Source organism: Salvelinus fontinalis, chromosome 40 (assembly GCF_029448725.1).
Source record: "Salvelinus fontinalis isolate EN_2023a chromosome 40, ASM2944872v1, whole genome shotgun sequence".
Classification (NCBI taxonomy): Eukaryota; Metazoa; Chordata; class Actinopteri; order Salmoniformes; family Salmonidae; genus Salvelinus; species Salvelinus fontinalis.
Window position 1 is genome coordinate 24,789,466 of NC_074704.1, and position 16,280 is coordinate 24,805,745.

The window sequence follows — 16,280 nt, forward strand, 5'->3', positions numbered from 1 at the left end:
TCCTCGTCTCCTCTTCCTCCCTCTCCTTTCCTTCTTTGTCTCTACTCCTCCATGATCCTCTTCTCCTCTTCCTCCCTCTCCTTTCCTTCTTTGTCTCTACTCCTCCACGATCCTCTTCTCCTCTTCCTCCCTCTCCTTTCCTTCTTTCTCTACTCCTCCATGATCCTCTTCTCCTCTTCCTCCCTCTCCTTTCCTTCTTTGTCTCTACTCCTCCATGATCCTCTTCTCCTCTTCCTCCCTCTCCTTTCCTTCTTTGTCTCTACTCCTCCATGATCCTCTTATCTTCCTCCTGCTCCTCATCCCAGGGCCTAATCGGTCCAAACTGCAGGATATGCTGGCCAACCTGCGAGACGCCGAGGATCTCCCCTCCATGCAGCCCCCCGTGACACCGCCATCCCGGCCCAGCGTCCCCAGGCTCAACGAGCATGAAGTGGGGCACCCCGAAGAAGGTAAGACGAGAGCTTAATTGTCCCCAAAGGGTTTGAATTTACAGAATGCACAGTTTCCAAATATATATAATTGACTGTAAATAATTGAATTTACAAATTGACACAACAATATCTAATAGGCCCAAATACCAATGATGGTTACGTTTCAGTAGAAGTCGTTTAGTGTTTTGACTCCCTTTTGTCCGTCTGTAAATGTTTCCCTACTTACTTGTCTGGTATGTTTGCCTGTCTAATTTGTTTGTCTGGCTCTGTCCCTCTGCCTGGTGTGTCTGTCCATCTGTCCGTCTATCTCACTGTCCATACATCCATCCCAGTGGAGGCCATGACGTTTCCGCCCACGTCAGGGAAGTCGTTCATCATGGGGCCGGACGAGGCGGCGGAGAGCGAGCTAGGCCTGGGTGAGCTGGCCGGCCTCACTGTGGCCAACGAGGCGGACAGCCTGGCCTACGACGTAAGCACCTCTGGGGGGGATTATGGGAGGATGGGGAGGTTGAGGGGTGGAATGGGGGGAGAGTGAGCTGAGGCTGGGCAAGCTGGCGGACCTCACTGTGACCAACGAGGCAGACAGCCTGGCCTACGACATGATTACCTACCTCTGCGGGGAACGGAGGATAAGGAAGGGAGGGTAAGGGGGGCGAGCTGTCAGCATGACCGTGGCCAACAAAGCCGACAGCCTGGTCTGCCATGTGTGGCGTCAGTCCTTCCTTACACGGGCCACCAACCACTGCCAGATGCAATGGCAAGACAGCTAGTAATGAATGAAAACTTTTATTATTACAAAAACAACACACAATTTTATTTACATATCATGACCACAGCAATCATAAAAAATTAAGTAAAATGGACATAGCAATCAACAACATTCAGCTAATCACATCAAAGGGCATCACCATCAAACAGTGGGCAGCAGCAATCACATATGACATTTTCTGCTGTATGTGCAGCAGCATTCACATATGACATTTTCTGCTGTATGTGTATGTATGTATGTATATATATATATATATATATATCTATATATATCTATAGCAAGGTATGTGTGTGTGTGTATATATATATTTACAGATTTTAGGTCATGTGTGTGTGTGTGTATATATAAAGCATTATGGCTTTGCAGGCAATCAGTGCGTTGTGTTTTAAATGTTGCTTGTAAATGTATTTGCAATTCTTATAGAATGTACTACTTATATATCCAAGCCTTTTGCCAGCTTTACGTGATTAATTTGTTGAATTTCCATTGAATTGTTTGCTTTATTGTTCAATTTCAATATATATATATATACACACACATAGCTATATATACATTACCTAAAATCTGTAAATATATATATATAGCTATGTATCTACATGACCTAAAACCTGTGGAGCCCCATGGACAACTCTTTCAGCACTTAGATCCCTTGGGGCAGCAAACATCTACTGCTTTACATTGCCGAATAGCAGAAGATTGATTTAGAAACTTTGAGCTTCCAAACTGGAACACAGAGTAGAAAGACATATACAATGCATTCGGAAAGTATTCAGACACCTTGACTTTATACACATTTTGTTACATTACAGCCTTTTTCTAATATGGATTAAATAACTTGTCCTCATTAATCTACACAGTACCCCATAATAACAAAGCGAAAACAGGTTTTTAGACATTTTTGCATCATGTGGCAGGGACTGGGAGACTCTTCAAGATCAAGGGAAAGATGAACGGTGCAAAGTACAGAGAGATCCTTGATGAAAACCTTCTCCAGAGTGCTTAGGACCTCAGACTGGGGCATAGGTTCACCTTCCAACAGGACAACGACCTTACGCACACAGCCAAGACAATGCAGGGGTGGCTTCGAGACAAGTCTCAATGTCCTTGAGTGGCCCAGCCAGAGCCCGGACTTAAACTCGATCGAACATCTCTGGAGAGACCTGAAAATAGATGTGCAGCGATGCTCCGCATCCATTTTGACAGAGCTAAAGAGGATCTGCAGAGAAGAATGGGAGAAACTCCCCAAATACAGGTATGCCAAGCTTGTAGCGTCACACCCAAGAAGACTCAAGGCTGTAATCGCTGTCGAAGGTGCTTCAAGTAAAGGGTTTGAATGCTTACGTAAATGTCTATTTCGTTTTTTTATTTTAATACATTTGCTAAAATGTGCTTTGTCATTATGGGCTATTGTGTGTAGATTGATGAGGGAATGAAAAAAATAAAACATTTAGAATAAGGTTGTAACGTAACAAAATGTGGAAAAGTCAAGAGGTCTGAATACACTGTATTTATCTAAAGGTCCAACCTATTTTTCAAAGCCTTAGTCAGTTATTCACAGACAAGACTTTTCTCACAGTGTACACTGTGAGAAAACAATGGGTTTATTGTATTGTATGTACCCCAGGTGAGCGAGTAGGAGGAGAGAGAAGTTTATGCTGATCTTGGTTCAGTTTAGTATTTTCCCTGGTCATGATAAAGGTTAGGATTGGAAAGAGAAACTGATCCTAGGGAACTTCACCCCGGAGCGCCGGAATATGCGTAAGAATTGGGATCAAGCTGATTGGTTGTGTAGGTTTATGAGCAGAATAAATTCTCCTACTTTATTAACTCTGTGCTTCTATACATAGGCTTTGAGCTAGTGAGTGTAACTGCAAACAGAAGCCTTGAAATCAATAGTAATCCACAGAATTGAACCAAGCTTATGTAAGAGGCTGGTCTCCAGCTTTCAAAATGTCAATATTTAAACAGGCTAGTCTGATTAGATTGCTTTGACTTACGCTCTTATTGACACACACACAAACACGCGCCTAGACGCATACACATTAATGCGAACGTGCACACACAGAGACACACACACACACACACAGAGGCACATGCGTGCACATACACACACTCCAGATCAATTGAATGCGAAATGAACTCTGCTGTTGTATGGCTGTAGAGAGCTAGCATGCAGATTGAGGTTGGGATTGAAGAGACTGAGTGTTATATTGCTCAGTTGGACCCAGTGTGGGAGGACACCGTAGTGTTCTAATTATATTTCTATGATGGGCACTCATCTCAAAATAGGCATGGATTTGTGTGCATTAGATAACATTAAAGTTTGTATGGTAACTTTCATGCTAAAGATATTGCAGCTCTAACAAGCAGGAAATGAAAAGGATATGCAGTGACTATCAACTGTGGTCAAGCACAAGGGGCACATTGCATACATACAGTTGAAGTCGGAAGTTTACATACACTTGGTTTGGAGTCATTAAAACTTGTTTTTCAACCACTCCACAAATTTCTTGTTAACAAACTATAGTTTTGGCAAGTCTGTGAGGACATCTACTTTGTGCATGATACAAGTAATTTTTCCAACAATTGTTTACAGACAGGTTATTTCACTTATAATTCACTGTATCACAATTCCAGTGCGTCAGAAGTTTGCATACGCTAGGTTGACTGTGCCTTTAAACAGCTTGGAAAGTTCCTGAAAATGATCGCTTTAGAAGGTTCTGATAGGCTAATTGACATCATTTGAGTCAATTGGAGGTGTACCTGTGGATGTATTTCAAGGCCTACCTTCAAACTCAGTGCCTCTTTGCTTGACATCATGGGAAAATCAAAAGAAATCAGCCAGAAATTGTAGATCTCCACAAGTCTGGTTCATCCTTGGGAGCAATTTCCAAACGCCTGAAGGTACCACATTCATCTGTACAAACAATAGTACCCAAGTATAAACACCATGGGACCACGCAGCCGTCATACCGCTCAGGAAGGAGTTGTTCTGTCTCTCCTAGAGATGAATATACTTTGGTGCAAAAAATGCAAATCAATCCCAGAACAACAAAGGACCTTGTGAAGATGCTGGAGAAAACAGGTACAAAAGTATCTATATCCACAGTAAAACAAGTCCTATATCAACATAACCTGAAAGGCCGCTCAGCAAGGAAGAAGCCACTGCTCCAAAACCGCTATAAAAAAGCCAGACTATGGTTTGCAAATGCACATAGGGACAAAGATCGTACTTTTTGGAGAAATGTCCTCTGATCCGATGAATAATAAATATAGAACTGTTTGGCTATAATGACCATCGTTATGTTTGGAGGAAAAAGGGGACGGCTTGCAAGCCGAAGAACACCATCCCAATCGTGAAGCACGGGGGTGGCAGCATCATGTTGTTGGGGTGCTTTGCTACAGGAGGGACTGGTGCACTTCACAAAATAGATGGCATCATAAAGCAGGGAAGTTATGTGGATATATTGAAGCAACATCTCAAGACATCAGTCAGGAAGTTAAAACTTGGTCGCAAATGGGTCTTCCAAATGGACAATGACCCCAAGCATACTTCCAAAGTTGTGGAAAAATGGCTTAAGAACAACAAAGCCAAGGTATTTGAGTGGCCATCACAAAGCCCTGACCTCAATCCTATAGTAAATTTGTGGGCATAACTAAAAAAGCGTGTGCAAGCAAGGGGGCCTAGAAACCTGACTCAGTTACACCAGCTCTGTTAGGAGGAATGGGCCAAAATTCACCCAACTTTTTGTGGGAAGCTTGGAAGGCAATGCTACCAAATACTAATTGAGTGTATGTAAACTTCTGACTCACTGGAAATGTGATGAAAGAAATAAAAGCTGAAATAAATCATTTTCTCTACTATTATTCTGACATTTCACGTTCTTAAAATGTGGTGATCCTAACTGACCTAAGACGGGGGATGTTTACGAGGATTAAATGTCAGGAATTGTGAAAAACTGAGTTTAAATTTATTTGGCTAAGGTGTATGTAAATTTGCGACTTCAACTGTATTTAGAGGCTTGGTAAAGAGCATAGCACCACTGAACTTGCTTAACAAACAGGAACCAACCTTAAGTCAGGTGTGACTACGTAAGTTACTTTTTGTAAATTGAAATAAATAAGACAAAACTAGTGACTCCTAGCTTGCTATACATTCTGAAACATTGTACAGGACTAAGGCTTGAATCCTAATAATAATAATAATAATATTTTTCAGAACTTCTATATTGCTTGCTTGAAAAAGCTAAAGAAAAACAATCAAATAACAGCTATATGACGTAGTAGGTCTGGACTGCGATTTCCAGCCAGAGTTTTGAGGCTTTCAAGCATCCAACAGAGGAAGCGACAATCAAGAGGGAACCACATGGCTTGAGCAGAGGGAGGAGGTGGTTAGAAGGGGGCCATCTGTCTGCAAATCTCCAACTGACATCAAATACTCTTTGCCATTTTACTCAGGTGACCAACAGTCAGGATGCGCTGCGGAAGACGTGGAACCCCAAGTTCACGCTGCGGAGCCACTTTGACTCCATCCGGGGCCTGGCCTTCCACCCCGTGGAGCCCATCCTGGTCACTGCCTCCGAGGACCACACCCTCAAACTGTGGAACCTCCAGAAGACCGCCCCCGCCAAGAAGTAAGAGTTCACATAGGCTACCCTGCTGTCAGTCAAACACCTGGATCGTATTTACTAGACCCCAAACAATTAAAATGTTTGCTTTCATTTAACCAGGTAAATAATTGAGAACACATTCTCTTTTACAATAACGACCTGACTAAGATAAGAGCGATGCATAGTAATAAAGAAACTCTCGGTGCGCACTAATGAATATGACCCAGTCAAAGACAATTATGCTTTTCAGCAGGTACTTAAGTAGTGCAAGTGGCTAACTGGGTCACTTTCAATGGGGTAAGAGTCATGTGGAATTGTTAATTAAGAGCACTATAGTGAAAAGACAATCGATAGCTAAATTATGCCTTTTTCTTATACATCTCTGAATGGGACATTATGGGACATTTGGTTTCAGTTCGTGTATGCTCGTTGAATATGTACATCGAAGATAGTTATGTCCCCTGTCTGTCTTCCTAGGTGTGCTGCCCTAGATGTGGAACCCATCTATACTTTCAGGGCCCATCGGTGAGTAACCCTCCTTATCCACTATAACCCAACCTTTTTAATAACTGGACAGCTGGACTCATACTCTTGTATACATGAATCATTTGTTCTATCAAATGTATTCCATACAAACCATCAAATGTACATATTCACATACTTTGTACCTTTTGCATAAGTAAAACACTACTAAAGTGCAATGAGAAAAAAGCAAGTGTTGAATTTTGTAGTAACAGGTATTGCCACTTTCTCCTGTAGGAGTGCGGTCTTGTGTTTTGTCTTCCCCAAAACAAGTTGAAGTTAATAATGAGATGAGTTTCCCTGTCTTCTGTAGGGGTGCGGTGTTGTGTGTGACCATGAGCTCTACAGGGGAGCAGTGCTTCAGTGGGGGGGTGGATGGAACCATTCAGAGCTGGAACACCCCCAACCCCAATATTGACCCCTACGACTCATATGGTATTCCCCCAGTTGCCTTAGCTACACCCCTGATTATTAGTACATTTCTCTTCTTTCTCCTTTTTTCATATTCCCTTCATCTCTTCTCTCTGTTCTCATCACTTTACTCTCTCTCTCGCCACCTCTATTTTCCCTTTTCACTACATCGCTCTTCTAACTCTCGATCTGACATTCCTTTCATCCTCCTCTTTCACTCTATTCTCCTCTTTATCCAACAATTTTTTTTTCCTGTCTCCACGTGATCTTTCGTTCTCTACCATTCCCTCTCTCCTTTTCCCCTCCCTCCTTTCAACTCTTCCCACCTCTTAATTCTCGACCTCTCCCTCATAACTCTCCTTCCCTCTCTCTCCTAACTCTCCCTCTCTCTTTCCTGCCATAGAGCCCTCGGTGCTGCGGGGGGCGCTGCTGGGTCACACTGACTCAGTGTGGGGAGTGGTCTACAGCTCGGCCCATCAGCGCCTGCTCTCCTGCTCCGGGGATGGCACGGTGCGCCTGTGGAACGCTGCCAACACCTCCCCCGCACTCGCCGTCTTCAACGAGAAAGGAGGTGAGGTGCTGGACACAGATCAGATCGACGAAATGATCCCCCAATAGACTTACATTGGCTGTCCCACACAAACACTGCACTAAGATCAGTTCATAAAACAGATGTCTCACATTTTTTATGTAATGTTCCACAACGTCTGCTCTAGGATCAGCTTACAAAACACCAAATTCACCCTCTTACATGGACTGTCCCACATAACCACTGCTCTAGGATCAGCTCATAAAATATATTTGTCATTTAAAGCTATACAATGACCTAAATTCTGCCCCATAAAGAGTTACTCCAGGGTTTCCCAAACTAGTGGTCGCGACACCATGTAGGGTCGCCTGATGACGAAGATGGCACCGGAGGGGATGGCTGCCGTTTTATGGGCTCTTAACCAACCGTGCTATTTTATTTATTTATTTATTTTCCACATTGTTTGTAACTTATTTTGTACCTAATGTTGCTGCTGCCGTCTCTTATGACTGGAAAGAGCTTCTGGACACCAGAACAGTGATTACTCACCTTGTACTGGACAAATAATTTTTCTTGAATGAGTCGGACAAGAGGGATTTACTCCAGACACCCGACAAGGCCCTCATCCCCGTCATTCACAGGAGAAGGAGACGGAGATATCGCAGAAGGAGATCGGGGTGCCTTGTAAGGATCTGGCGACGAGTAGCTAATCTGCCTTTGCCATTGGTACTATTGGCCGGATAATAAAGAGGACGAACTACAAGCACGTATATCCTACCAACAGGACATTATAAACTGTAATATCTTATATTTCACCGAGTCGTGGCTGAACGACGACATGAATAACATATAGCTGGCGGGTTATACAGTGTATCAGCAGGATAGAACAGCAGCCTCTGGTAAGACAAGGGGTGGCGGTCTATGTATATTTGTAAACAACAGCTGGTGCACGATATCAACAGCTGGTGCATGATATCTCAAGGTTTTGCTCGCCTGAGGTAGAGTATTTCATGATAAGCTGTAGACCACACTATCTACCAAGAGAGTTTATCAATATTCTTCGTAGCTGTCTATTTACCACCATAAACCGATGCTGGCACTAAGACCGCACTCTATGAGCTGCATACGGCCATAAGCAAACAGGAAAATGTTCATCCAGAGGCGGCGCTCCTAGTGGCCGGGGACTTTAATGCAGGGAAACTTAAATCCATTTTACCTCATTTCTACCAGCATGTTAAATGTGCAACCAGAAGAGAAAAAAACTCTAGACCACCTTTTCTCCACACTAAGAGATGGGTACAAAGCTCTCCCTTGCCCTCCAATTGACAAATCTGACCATAATTCTATCCTTATGATTCATGCTTACAAGCAAAAACTACCAGTGACTCGGTCCGTAAGAAAGTGGTCAGATGAAGCAGATGCTAAGCTACGGGACTTTTTTGCTAGCACAGACTGGAATATGTTCCGGGATTCTTCCGATTGCATTGAGGTGTACACCACATCAGTCACAAGCTTCATCAATCAATGCATAGATGTCGTCGTCCCCACAGTGACTGTACGTACATACCCCAACCAGAAGCCATGGCTTACAGGCAACATTCGCACTGAGCTAAATGGTAGAGCTGCCGCTTTCAAGGAGCGGGACTCTAACCCGGAAACTGATAAGAACTCCCGCTATGCCCTCCGACGAATCATCAAATAGGCAAAGCATCAATGCAGGACTAAGATTGAATCGTATTACACCGGCTCCGACACTCGTCGGATGTGGCAGGGCTTGCAAACTATTACAGACTACAAACGGAAGCACAGCCGCAAACTGCCCAATGACACGAGCCTACCAGATAAGCTAAATTACTTCTACGCTTGCTTCGAGGAAAGTAACCTTTAAACATGCATGAGAGCATCAGCTGTTCTGGACGACTGTGTGACCATTCACACCGTAGCCGATGTAAGACCTTTAAACAGGTCAACATTCACAAGGCCGCAGGTCCAGACGGATTTCCAGGACTTGTACTCCGAGCATGCGCTGACCAACTGGCAAGTATCTTCACTAACATTTTCAACCTCACCCTGACTGAGTCTGTAAAACCTACATGTTTCAAGCAGACCACCATAGTCCCTGTGCCCAAGAACACTAAGGTAACCTGCCTAAATGACTACCGACCTGTAGCACTCACATCTGTAGCCATGAAGTGCTTTGAAAGGCTGGTCATGGCTCACATCAACACCATTATCCCTAGACACACTCCAATTTGCATTCCGCCCCAACAGATCCACAGATGATGCAATCTCTATTGCACTCCACACTGCCCTTTCACACCTGGACAAAAGGAACATCTATGTAAGAATGCTATTCATTGACTACAGCTCACCGTTCAACACCATAGTGCACTTAAAGTTCATCACTAAGCTAAGGACCCTGGGACTATACACCTGCCTCTGCAACTAGATCCTGGACTTCCTGACGGGCCGCCCCCAGGTGGTAAGGGTAGGTAACAACACATCCTCCACGCTGATCCTCAACACCTCAGTGGTGCGTGCTCAGTCCCCTCCTGTACTCCCTGTTCAGTCATGACTGCATGGCCAGGCACGACTCCAACACCATCATTTGCCATCATTTGCCGATGATACAACAGTGGTAGGCCTGATCACCGACAACGATGAGAGCCTATAGGGAGGAGGTCAGAGACCTTTCTACACAGAAGATCATACAACATTATTGCCTGATGGTCTTCTGAACTTCCCAATACCTTTCTGATGCATTTCAGTCACGTCAAACCATACTGTCTTCATATTGAAATACTGTCAAAAATACTGTGACTGATTTGTAATAGACTGTCATAGTCCCAATTTAAAAAAGTAAGCATTGGCCGTTGATTGCATAACTTTTTTTTACATGGTGGGGGTTGCAAAACATTTTTGATATCAATATGGGGTCGTGGGTCAATAAAGTTTGGGAACCTCTGAGTCAATTCAGAACACTACCTGCCCCAAAAAGAAGTCTGACCTAGTACAAACCAGGTCCCTACAGCAAACCCTAACCTCTCCACCTCTACCTTTATCGGATTCAGAGGTAAAACTGATCAAGAATTAGCTCCATAAAGAGTTACTCAATGCAAAAAAAGGTCTGACCTAGGACCAGGTCACCACAAGCAAATCCTGCCCCATACAGCAGAACCACTGCTCTAGGATTAGCTCATAAGCTTTTCAACTCTGTCGGTTTCAGAGCTGGGCGTCCCCACGTCAGTGGACCTGGTGTGCAGTGAGCCGGCCCACATGGTGACGTCGTTCAGCACGGGGGAGATCGGACTCTTCAACATGGAGACGCGGCAGCTGATCCTCAAGCTGGACCAGACTGGAGAGCCCGGTAAGTTCCGCTGCCTTTTCTACACAGTGACTATATAGACTTGTAACTCGAAAGAGAGTATTTGCATGCAATATGCGCTCACTACCTATTTTCTTGCGCTCTCCCTGTTAACTCCCTTTACCCCTCTTGTCACAACATAAATGTTTTATGTTTATGCATTAAAAGTCATACTCTTATTTTGTTGGTGTACTCGCTTCAGAAAGTATCCTTAGCATGTTTCTTTGTTTTATTAGCAACAGGGCAGAGCAGCTGGTATATCAGCACAGTCTGCAATATAACCCTAGTACCCACCAATTATATTATAGCTCTGTGGATGTTCAACTCCCTACTTTTGAATCATTTTGTCTTGAGTTATAACTCCCGTTTATCCTGTTGTTCTGACAAATGACTACATGTAAATGAGAAAGGCTAATCGGCAATGTTCAGTTGAATTTCCTGTCTTTTCACGTCCACCCCGAACACACAGAAGCCCCGTGCAAGATCAACAAGGTGCTGAGTCACCCCACTCTGCCCATCACCATCACGGCCCAGGAGGACCGACACATCCAGTTCTTCGACAACAACACGGGTGAGATAGACAGCGGACAGTTTGAACCAACATTCCAGCTAGAATGAAAATAAAATGTACACATAGTAAGACAAAACACATTTTGTCACAGTATAAAGTGTACTTATAACAGTTGGTATAAATACAACATTGAGGACATTGATTTTGTACTCATTCTGGGATCCTATTACAGGGAAATGTATTCACTCCATGGTAGCCCACCTGGACGCAGTCACCAGTTTAGCTGTGGATCCCAATGGCTTGTACCTGATGTCTGGCAGTAAGTATTTATCTGGAAACAGTTTTGTTGGTTAGCGTTTCATGTAATTACAGCAATATCGTTACTTGCATAACTGGAGATACAAACTGACAGTGTTGCAAATATGATATCTGAGCACAGAAACAGAAGCCTCCTTGGATCTTTCTTGTGGCAACTTTCACTAAAAGGCAGTTGTATAATTGTAACATCTCTCCATCTTTCTCTCTGTCTCACTCTACCTCCCTATTTCTTTATACTTGTGTTCCTATTTCTTTATTTTTATTCTCGCCATCCTCTGCCATGTTAGGCCACGACTGCTCCATCCGCCTGTGGAACATGGAGAGCAAGACGTGCATCCAGGAGTTCACAGCGCACCGCAAGAAGTCGGACGAGGCCATCCACGACGTGGCGTTCCACCCCACCAAGTGCTACATCGGCAGCGCGGGGGCCGACGCGCTCGCCAAGGTCTTCGTATGACTGCAAATCCCAATGGCTAACAGCTGCGTCCGGCTCGAAGGACCATAAAAAAGGGGATTAGGTGTGGTGTAACTGAAGGGAGAGATGGGAGTTGGAGCCCAACTCAAAGGCAGTGTGGAAGGAAATGTAGTGAGGTGATTGGCTAACTAGCCACTGGTGTCTGAGTCTCAACTAGTGGCAGTCGAGAGTGATGGTTAGACACCTGATGGTTTGAAGGCTGAAAGGGGTGAACGTGAGAGAGTTTTGAGAGAAGGCGGCTACTATCCTTCCACCGTATACTTCCTGTCCTACACACACACTCCCCAGCTAACCCGGGCGGGCCTGGGTGCTACAGCCAAACCAGGAGGAGACCAGTGGTCAAACATCACACAAAGACCAAGCGGATATCCAGGAAATTCTCAAGACCTGTACTCTCATTTAGAAACATTGCATTTGTTTCCTAACTAACAGAAACACAAGAATCGTATTCCGCACACCCCCACCCCAGCCACCCCTAAGACTGCCTGTGTCTTCAATGTCGTCATTTTCAAAGATTTCATGAAAATGTGCCTTTTTCGTCAGTCTTGCAAACAACGTTATTTTACAGTTTGTGTGCAGCGTAGGAGATTTTACAGTTTGTGTGCAATGTAGGAGTGGGCAGGGCGTTCAACAACAAGTTATAATTTATTGTCCAACAGCACTGGACATTATCTATTCCATTTGATCCATAAAACTACTTTTGAAAATAATTATTTTCATCGGATGTACACAGTATATGTATGGCTAGTGGTCAATGTCACAGTACTGTTTCAATTATTGAACAAGGGAGTTGGGATCCACAATGCCCTCCAATCCACTGAAATATACAGTAGCGTGCAGAACTGGAGTCCCCCTAAAAAATAAAAATTGTAAAGAAGTTTAAAGTAACCTGAAAGTCAGTTTTACGTTGAAGTAAAGGCCAAGAGGCTGCATTTCCTTGATGTGTGATTTATTATAGCCTTTTTTATATGTCAATGTGGTTTTGTATGTAATCACAACAAATTGGACATGACTCCATTAATTCATCTCTTAAACAAGTAAAAAACAAGTAAAAAATGTTTTTAAGTAGTGCTTATTGTCCACACACTTGTTTTTGCTTGAAAAGCCAACTTCATGAAAATAATTTAATTGTTTAATGAAACTTTGCTAACAGAATTCCTACATATTAGCCCATATGAATCTGTCTCCTAAGTGAGAAGCTGTCCTTGTATTCCAGCTTGCTTTGCTTCACTGTTGAATCAGTGTCCAAATCTAAATTGCCTGTGCACAGCCAAAACACTGACTTAGCCAGGCCACATCCTTTCTTCAACTTAATTTAGTTTCCAATTAAATTGTAAATGTTTTTATGCTTCAGTTCTCCTAGGTACAAGGAGTGCCTATTTGGTGTTTGGATGTTCCATTCTTTACATAAATCGGACAGCAACATTGTAATATACTGTAGCAACATAAGTAGAAGCGTTAACTCTTAACCAGATCTGTCCTGTGACAATTTGCTAGCAGTAGATCAATTACTCAAACTTTGTTTCACAATTTAACATAATTGATTGATCAATGTTGTGGTTTGACCTAATTTGAATACATGCTGCTTTATCATGCATTAATAGTTGAACAACCAGACAAACTGCACTGAAAATGGTTTGCAGTGAAACAATTTATTCATTTGATTGTTTTTTTTTCATTTGAGCTGTGTATTTATTTATGCCTCTGTGTCATTTAAGCCAAAAGAATCAACCAAGTATTGTCTTACAATGACAAGATGCTTCACAGAGCCCGCAGATGTGACGTTTCCTGCGACTGCTAAATTGGCTCTTTCAGCTTATAATGCTAAGTTAGCTCTTTTGCTAACGCTAAATGAATTGCTAATGCCAAGTTAGCTATGACTGCTAAGGTAGATTCTTCATAGATATCCTGCTTGCCACTGTGCTGATTTAGTCACATTTTGACTGCAGAACTGAGGTCTCTTAGTACTCAACTGCACACAAGCTACGCTCCTGTGTTTAGGCGATATGACCAGCTCTGGTCAGAAAGCAGGGTAAATGCTTTATGTAATAACTGTTTGAAAATAGAATTTTGTCAAATTATTTTGAGCAATTACTCGTTTTTTTATTTACTATACACGGTTGGTGAAAAAGGTAAATCCTTGTTAAATACAGGTAGATATTTTTTTAAAGAATATTTTCTGTTTTACTTGAACATTTAGGAGTTATTCCTTAGGGGATTTGTGTACTTTGTTTCTTTTGTAGTGGAATGGTTGGAGATTTGCCGGTCTTATCAAAAGTTATGCCTTTGGTTGTGAGCACTACAGAACAAGACAGGTTTTGTAATTTATTCTCCAAGTTGTCTCATCTGCAGTTGAACAGTGAGAGATTAGGATTTCGCCCTTCTACCAAATGCTTTGGTCTCTAAAATAAGGACTGTTGAATGACGAGGGTGGATCAAAATCTGTGGGGAATTCGGTGTGCTTGCGTTGTACAAAGATATTTTTTCTTTTTTCTTTACTTTGGTGTCAGGTAATTTTAGACAATGTAAGGGCGAGAACAAAAACGTGTACAGTTTTAAAGTATAAAAAAAAAGATATTTATTAACACAGTATATTGAGTGGCTAAACATGGTGATGTGAAATGGAGTCAGTATGTATGGTGCCCTTGTCGTGGTAAACGTACAGTAGTCTCATCACAACACTGAGTAGTTGAACAAAAGAGGAGTTAGTATAGGGCCCCCTGCTGCTCACAATGTGGAAGAACCATACTTCAGCAGGTTGGCTCTCATTTCATGTCTTTTAATAGGCTGTATGTCCATGACAGAATAATGAGGGCTGACCCATAGGCTAGTGTTTTGTTTGTGTGTTTTTGGTCGTAGAGAACAACTTTAAATGCTAGTCTTCTCCAAATCAGTTTGATTGAGCTGTCGTATTTGAGACAGTTAGTGTGTCTATCATGACTGCGTACGGTCGTCAATTGGAATAACCAAGCAAACAGTGGTCCTCCAGAACCAGGAGTCGGACAAGAACTAGGATTTGAACAAAGAATTATCGTACTGCGATAGACTAGATCATTCTGCTTTAACACTGCCTAAGTAGTGACTCATATATGCTTCTGAAATTCACTTGTCCATTCTGAGCAGCAGGGGGTGTTGCTTACAAGCAATACAAAGTGTATGAGAAGAGATCACACAAAACAAAGAACCTATTAATAACCAATGGAAAAACACAAAGTCCTGGGCGAAGCCAAGTTTGCCTATTGTAAATCAAAAAGTCATTCTCCTTTTAACCTCCAGTTGTATAGAGAATTCTTTTAAGATGATGTGAATTTGATAAATATGCTAATTGGACTGTACATACAGTACATATAATTATTGTCATTATAGTTTCATTCTTTTTTCATTATGTATTGTATTTTTTCTCAGATGGGAGATTGACAGATTTATCAATAACAACAATAAAGGAATATGTTGTATATCATACTGGTAATGTAGTATTTGCTTCCCACCTTTAGAATAATGCATTTCATTGATTTAACATTATCACACATTTTCCATTCAAGTGTATACCTACCTAAAGGAAAATATATTTGTATTCGATTCATATTTTAAAGTACCCCATATTACATATTAATTGTAATCCAATTGCAATGTTTATACCTTGCAAAAGTCCTAACAATATTTTTTTGAACATACAGTATTTTATAAATAAATCTAAGATGTATATTATTTAAATACATAAACTGGTATGTGCATAAGTATCATTTGTTGACAATGTAGTACTTCTCTGCCCTGCTACAATTATTTTCCACCCCCCATTGTTCCCTCTTAGCCAATCACCTCTTTATCCTCCCTCCCCACCTTGCTTACCTAACTGTTGAGTGGCCAGAGCAGGGGACGTGACGTTGTCATATGAACGCCGTCAGTGATAACTACCATGACCTTCTGCTTACTCCCGTTCAATTGGCCGGAAACTTTCCCATGTGATGAACGCAATGGCAACCCCTGTGCTGGTCCCCCCCCTGCTCCAGTAGCTTATCCCCAAAATGGCGTCCAACAGCTTCTCCTTTCCACCATATGCTCCAAGGCCTATCTCTAACCTCTGCTCATATGTGTACTGTACTAACGCCACACTTGTGTCCATGGTAGAGATGTCGAACGTCGACGCAACATTGGTGACAATCTTGAGTAGGGTGTCGGGAGTGGGTGGTGCCCATACTGCTGGAGTCATCCAATAGGAGATGAGGTCGTGGGCATTGAGGCAGGTGTGGCTGCTCACCAGGCAGGGTGTGGAACACGCATTCCATTAGGGGCAGCGCGGTGGAGACTAAGGATAACCAACTGACAACGGGCAGGGAGAA

General features: G+C 42.7%; 1 protein-coding gene across 3 annotated transcripts in view; it reads left to right on the plus strand.

The window, feature by feature from the left end:
* Nucleotides 1-15,400, plus strand: part of LOC129839585 (striatin-like) — a 96,608-nt gene extending 81,208 nt beyond the window's left edge. For all 3 annotated transcript variants that reach the window (XM_055907117.1, XM_055907118.1, XM_055907119.1), the window contains 10 exons: nucleotides 306-449; nucleotides 764-900; nucleotides 5,659-5,834; nucleotides 6,288-6,335; nucleotides 6,646-6,767; nucleotides 7,147-7,314; nucleotides 10,499-10,639; nucleotides 11,106-11,207; nucleotides 11,380-11,466; nucleotides 11,753-15,400. In XM_055907117.1, the coding sequence (XP_055763092.1) occupies nucleotides 306-449; nucleotides 764-900; nucleotides 5,659-5,834; nucleotides 6,288-6,335; nucleotides 6,646-6,767; nucleotides 7,147-7,314; nucleotides 10,499-10,639; nucleotides 11,106-11,207; nucleotides 11,380-11,466; nucleotides 11,753-11,922 (1,295 nt within the window). In that variant the 3' untranslated portion in view covers nucleotides 11,923-15,400. The remainder of the gene's footprint in view (nucleotides 1-305; nucleotides 450-763; nucleotides 901-5,658; nucleotides 5,835-6,287; nucleotides 6,336-6,645; nucleotides 6,768-7,146; nucleotides 7,315-10,498; nucleotides 10,640-11,105; nucleotides 11,208-11,379; nucleotides 11,467-11,752) is intronic.
* The last annotated feature ends 880 nt before the right edge of the window (nucleotides 15,401-16,280 follow it).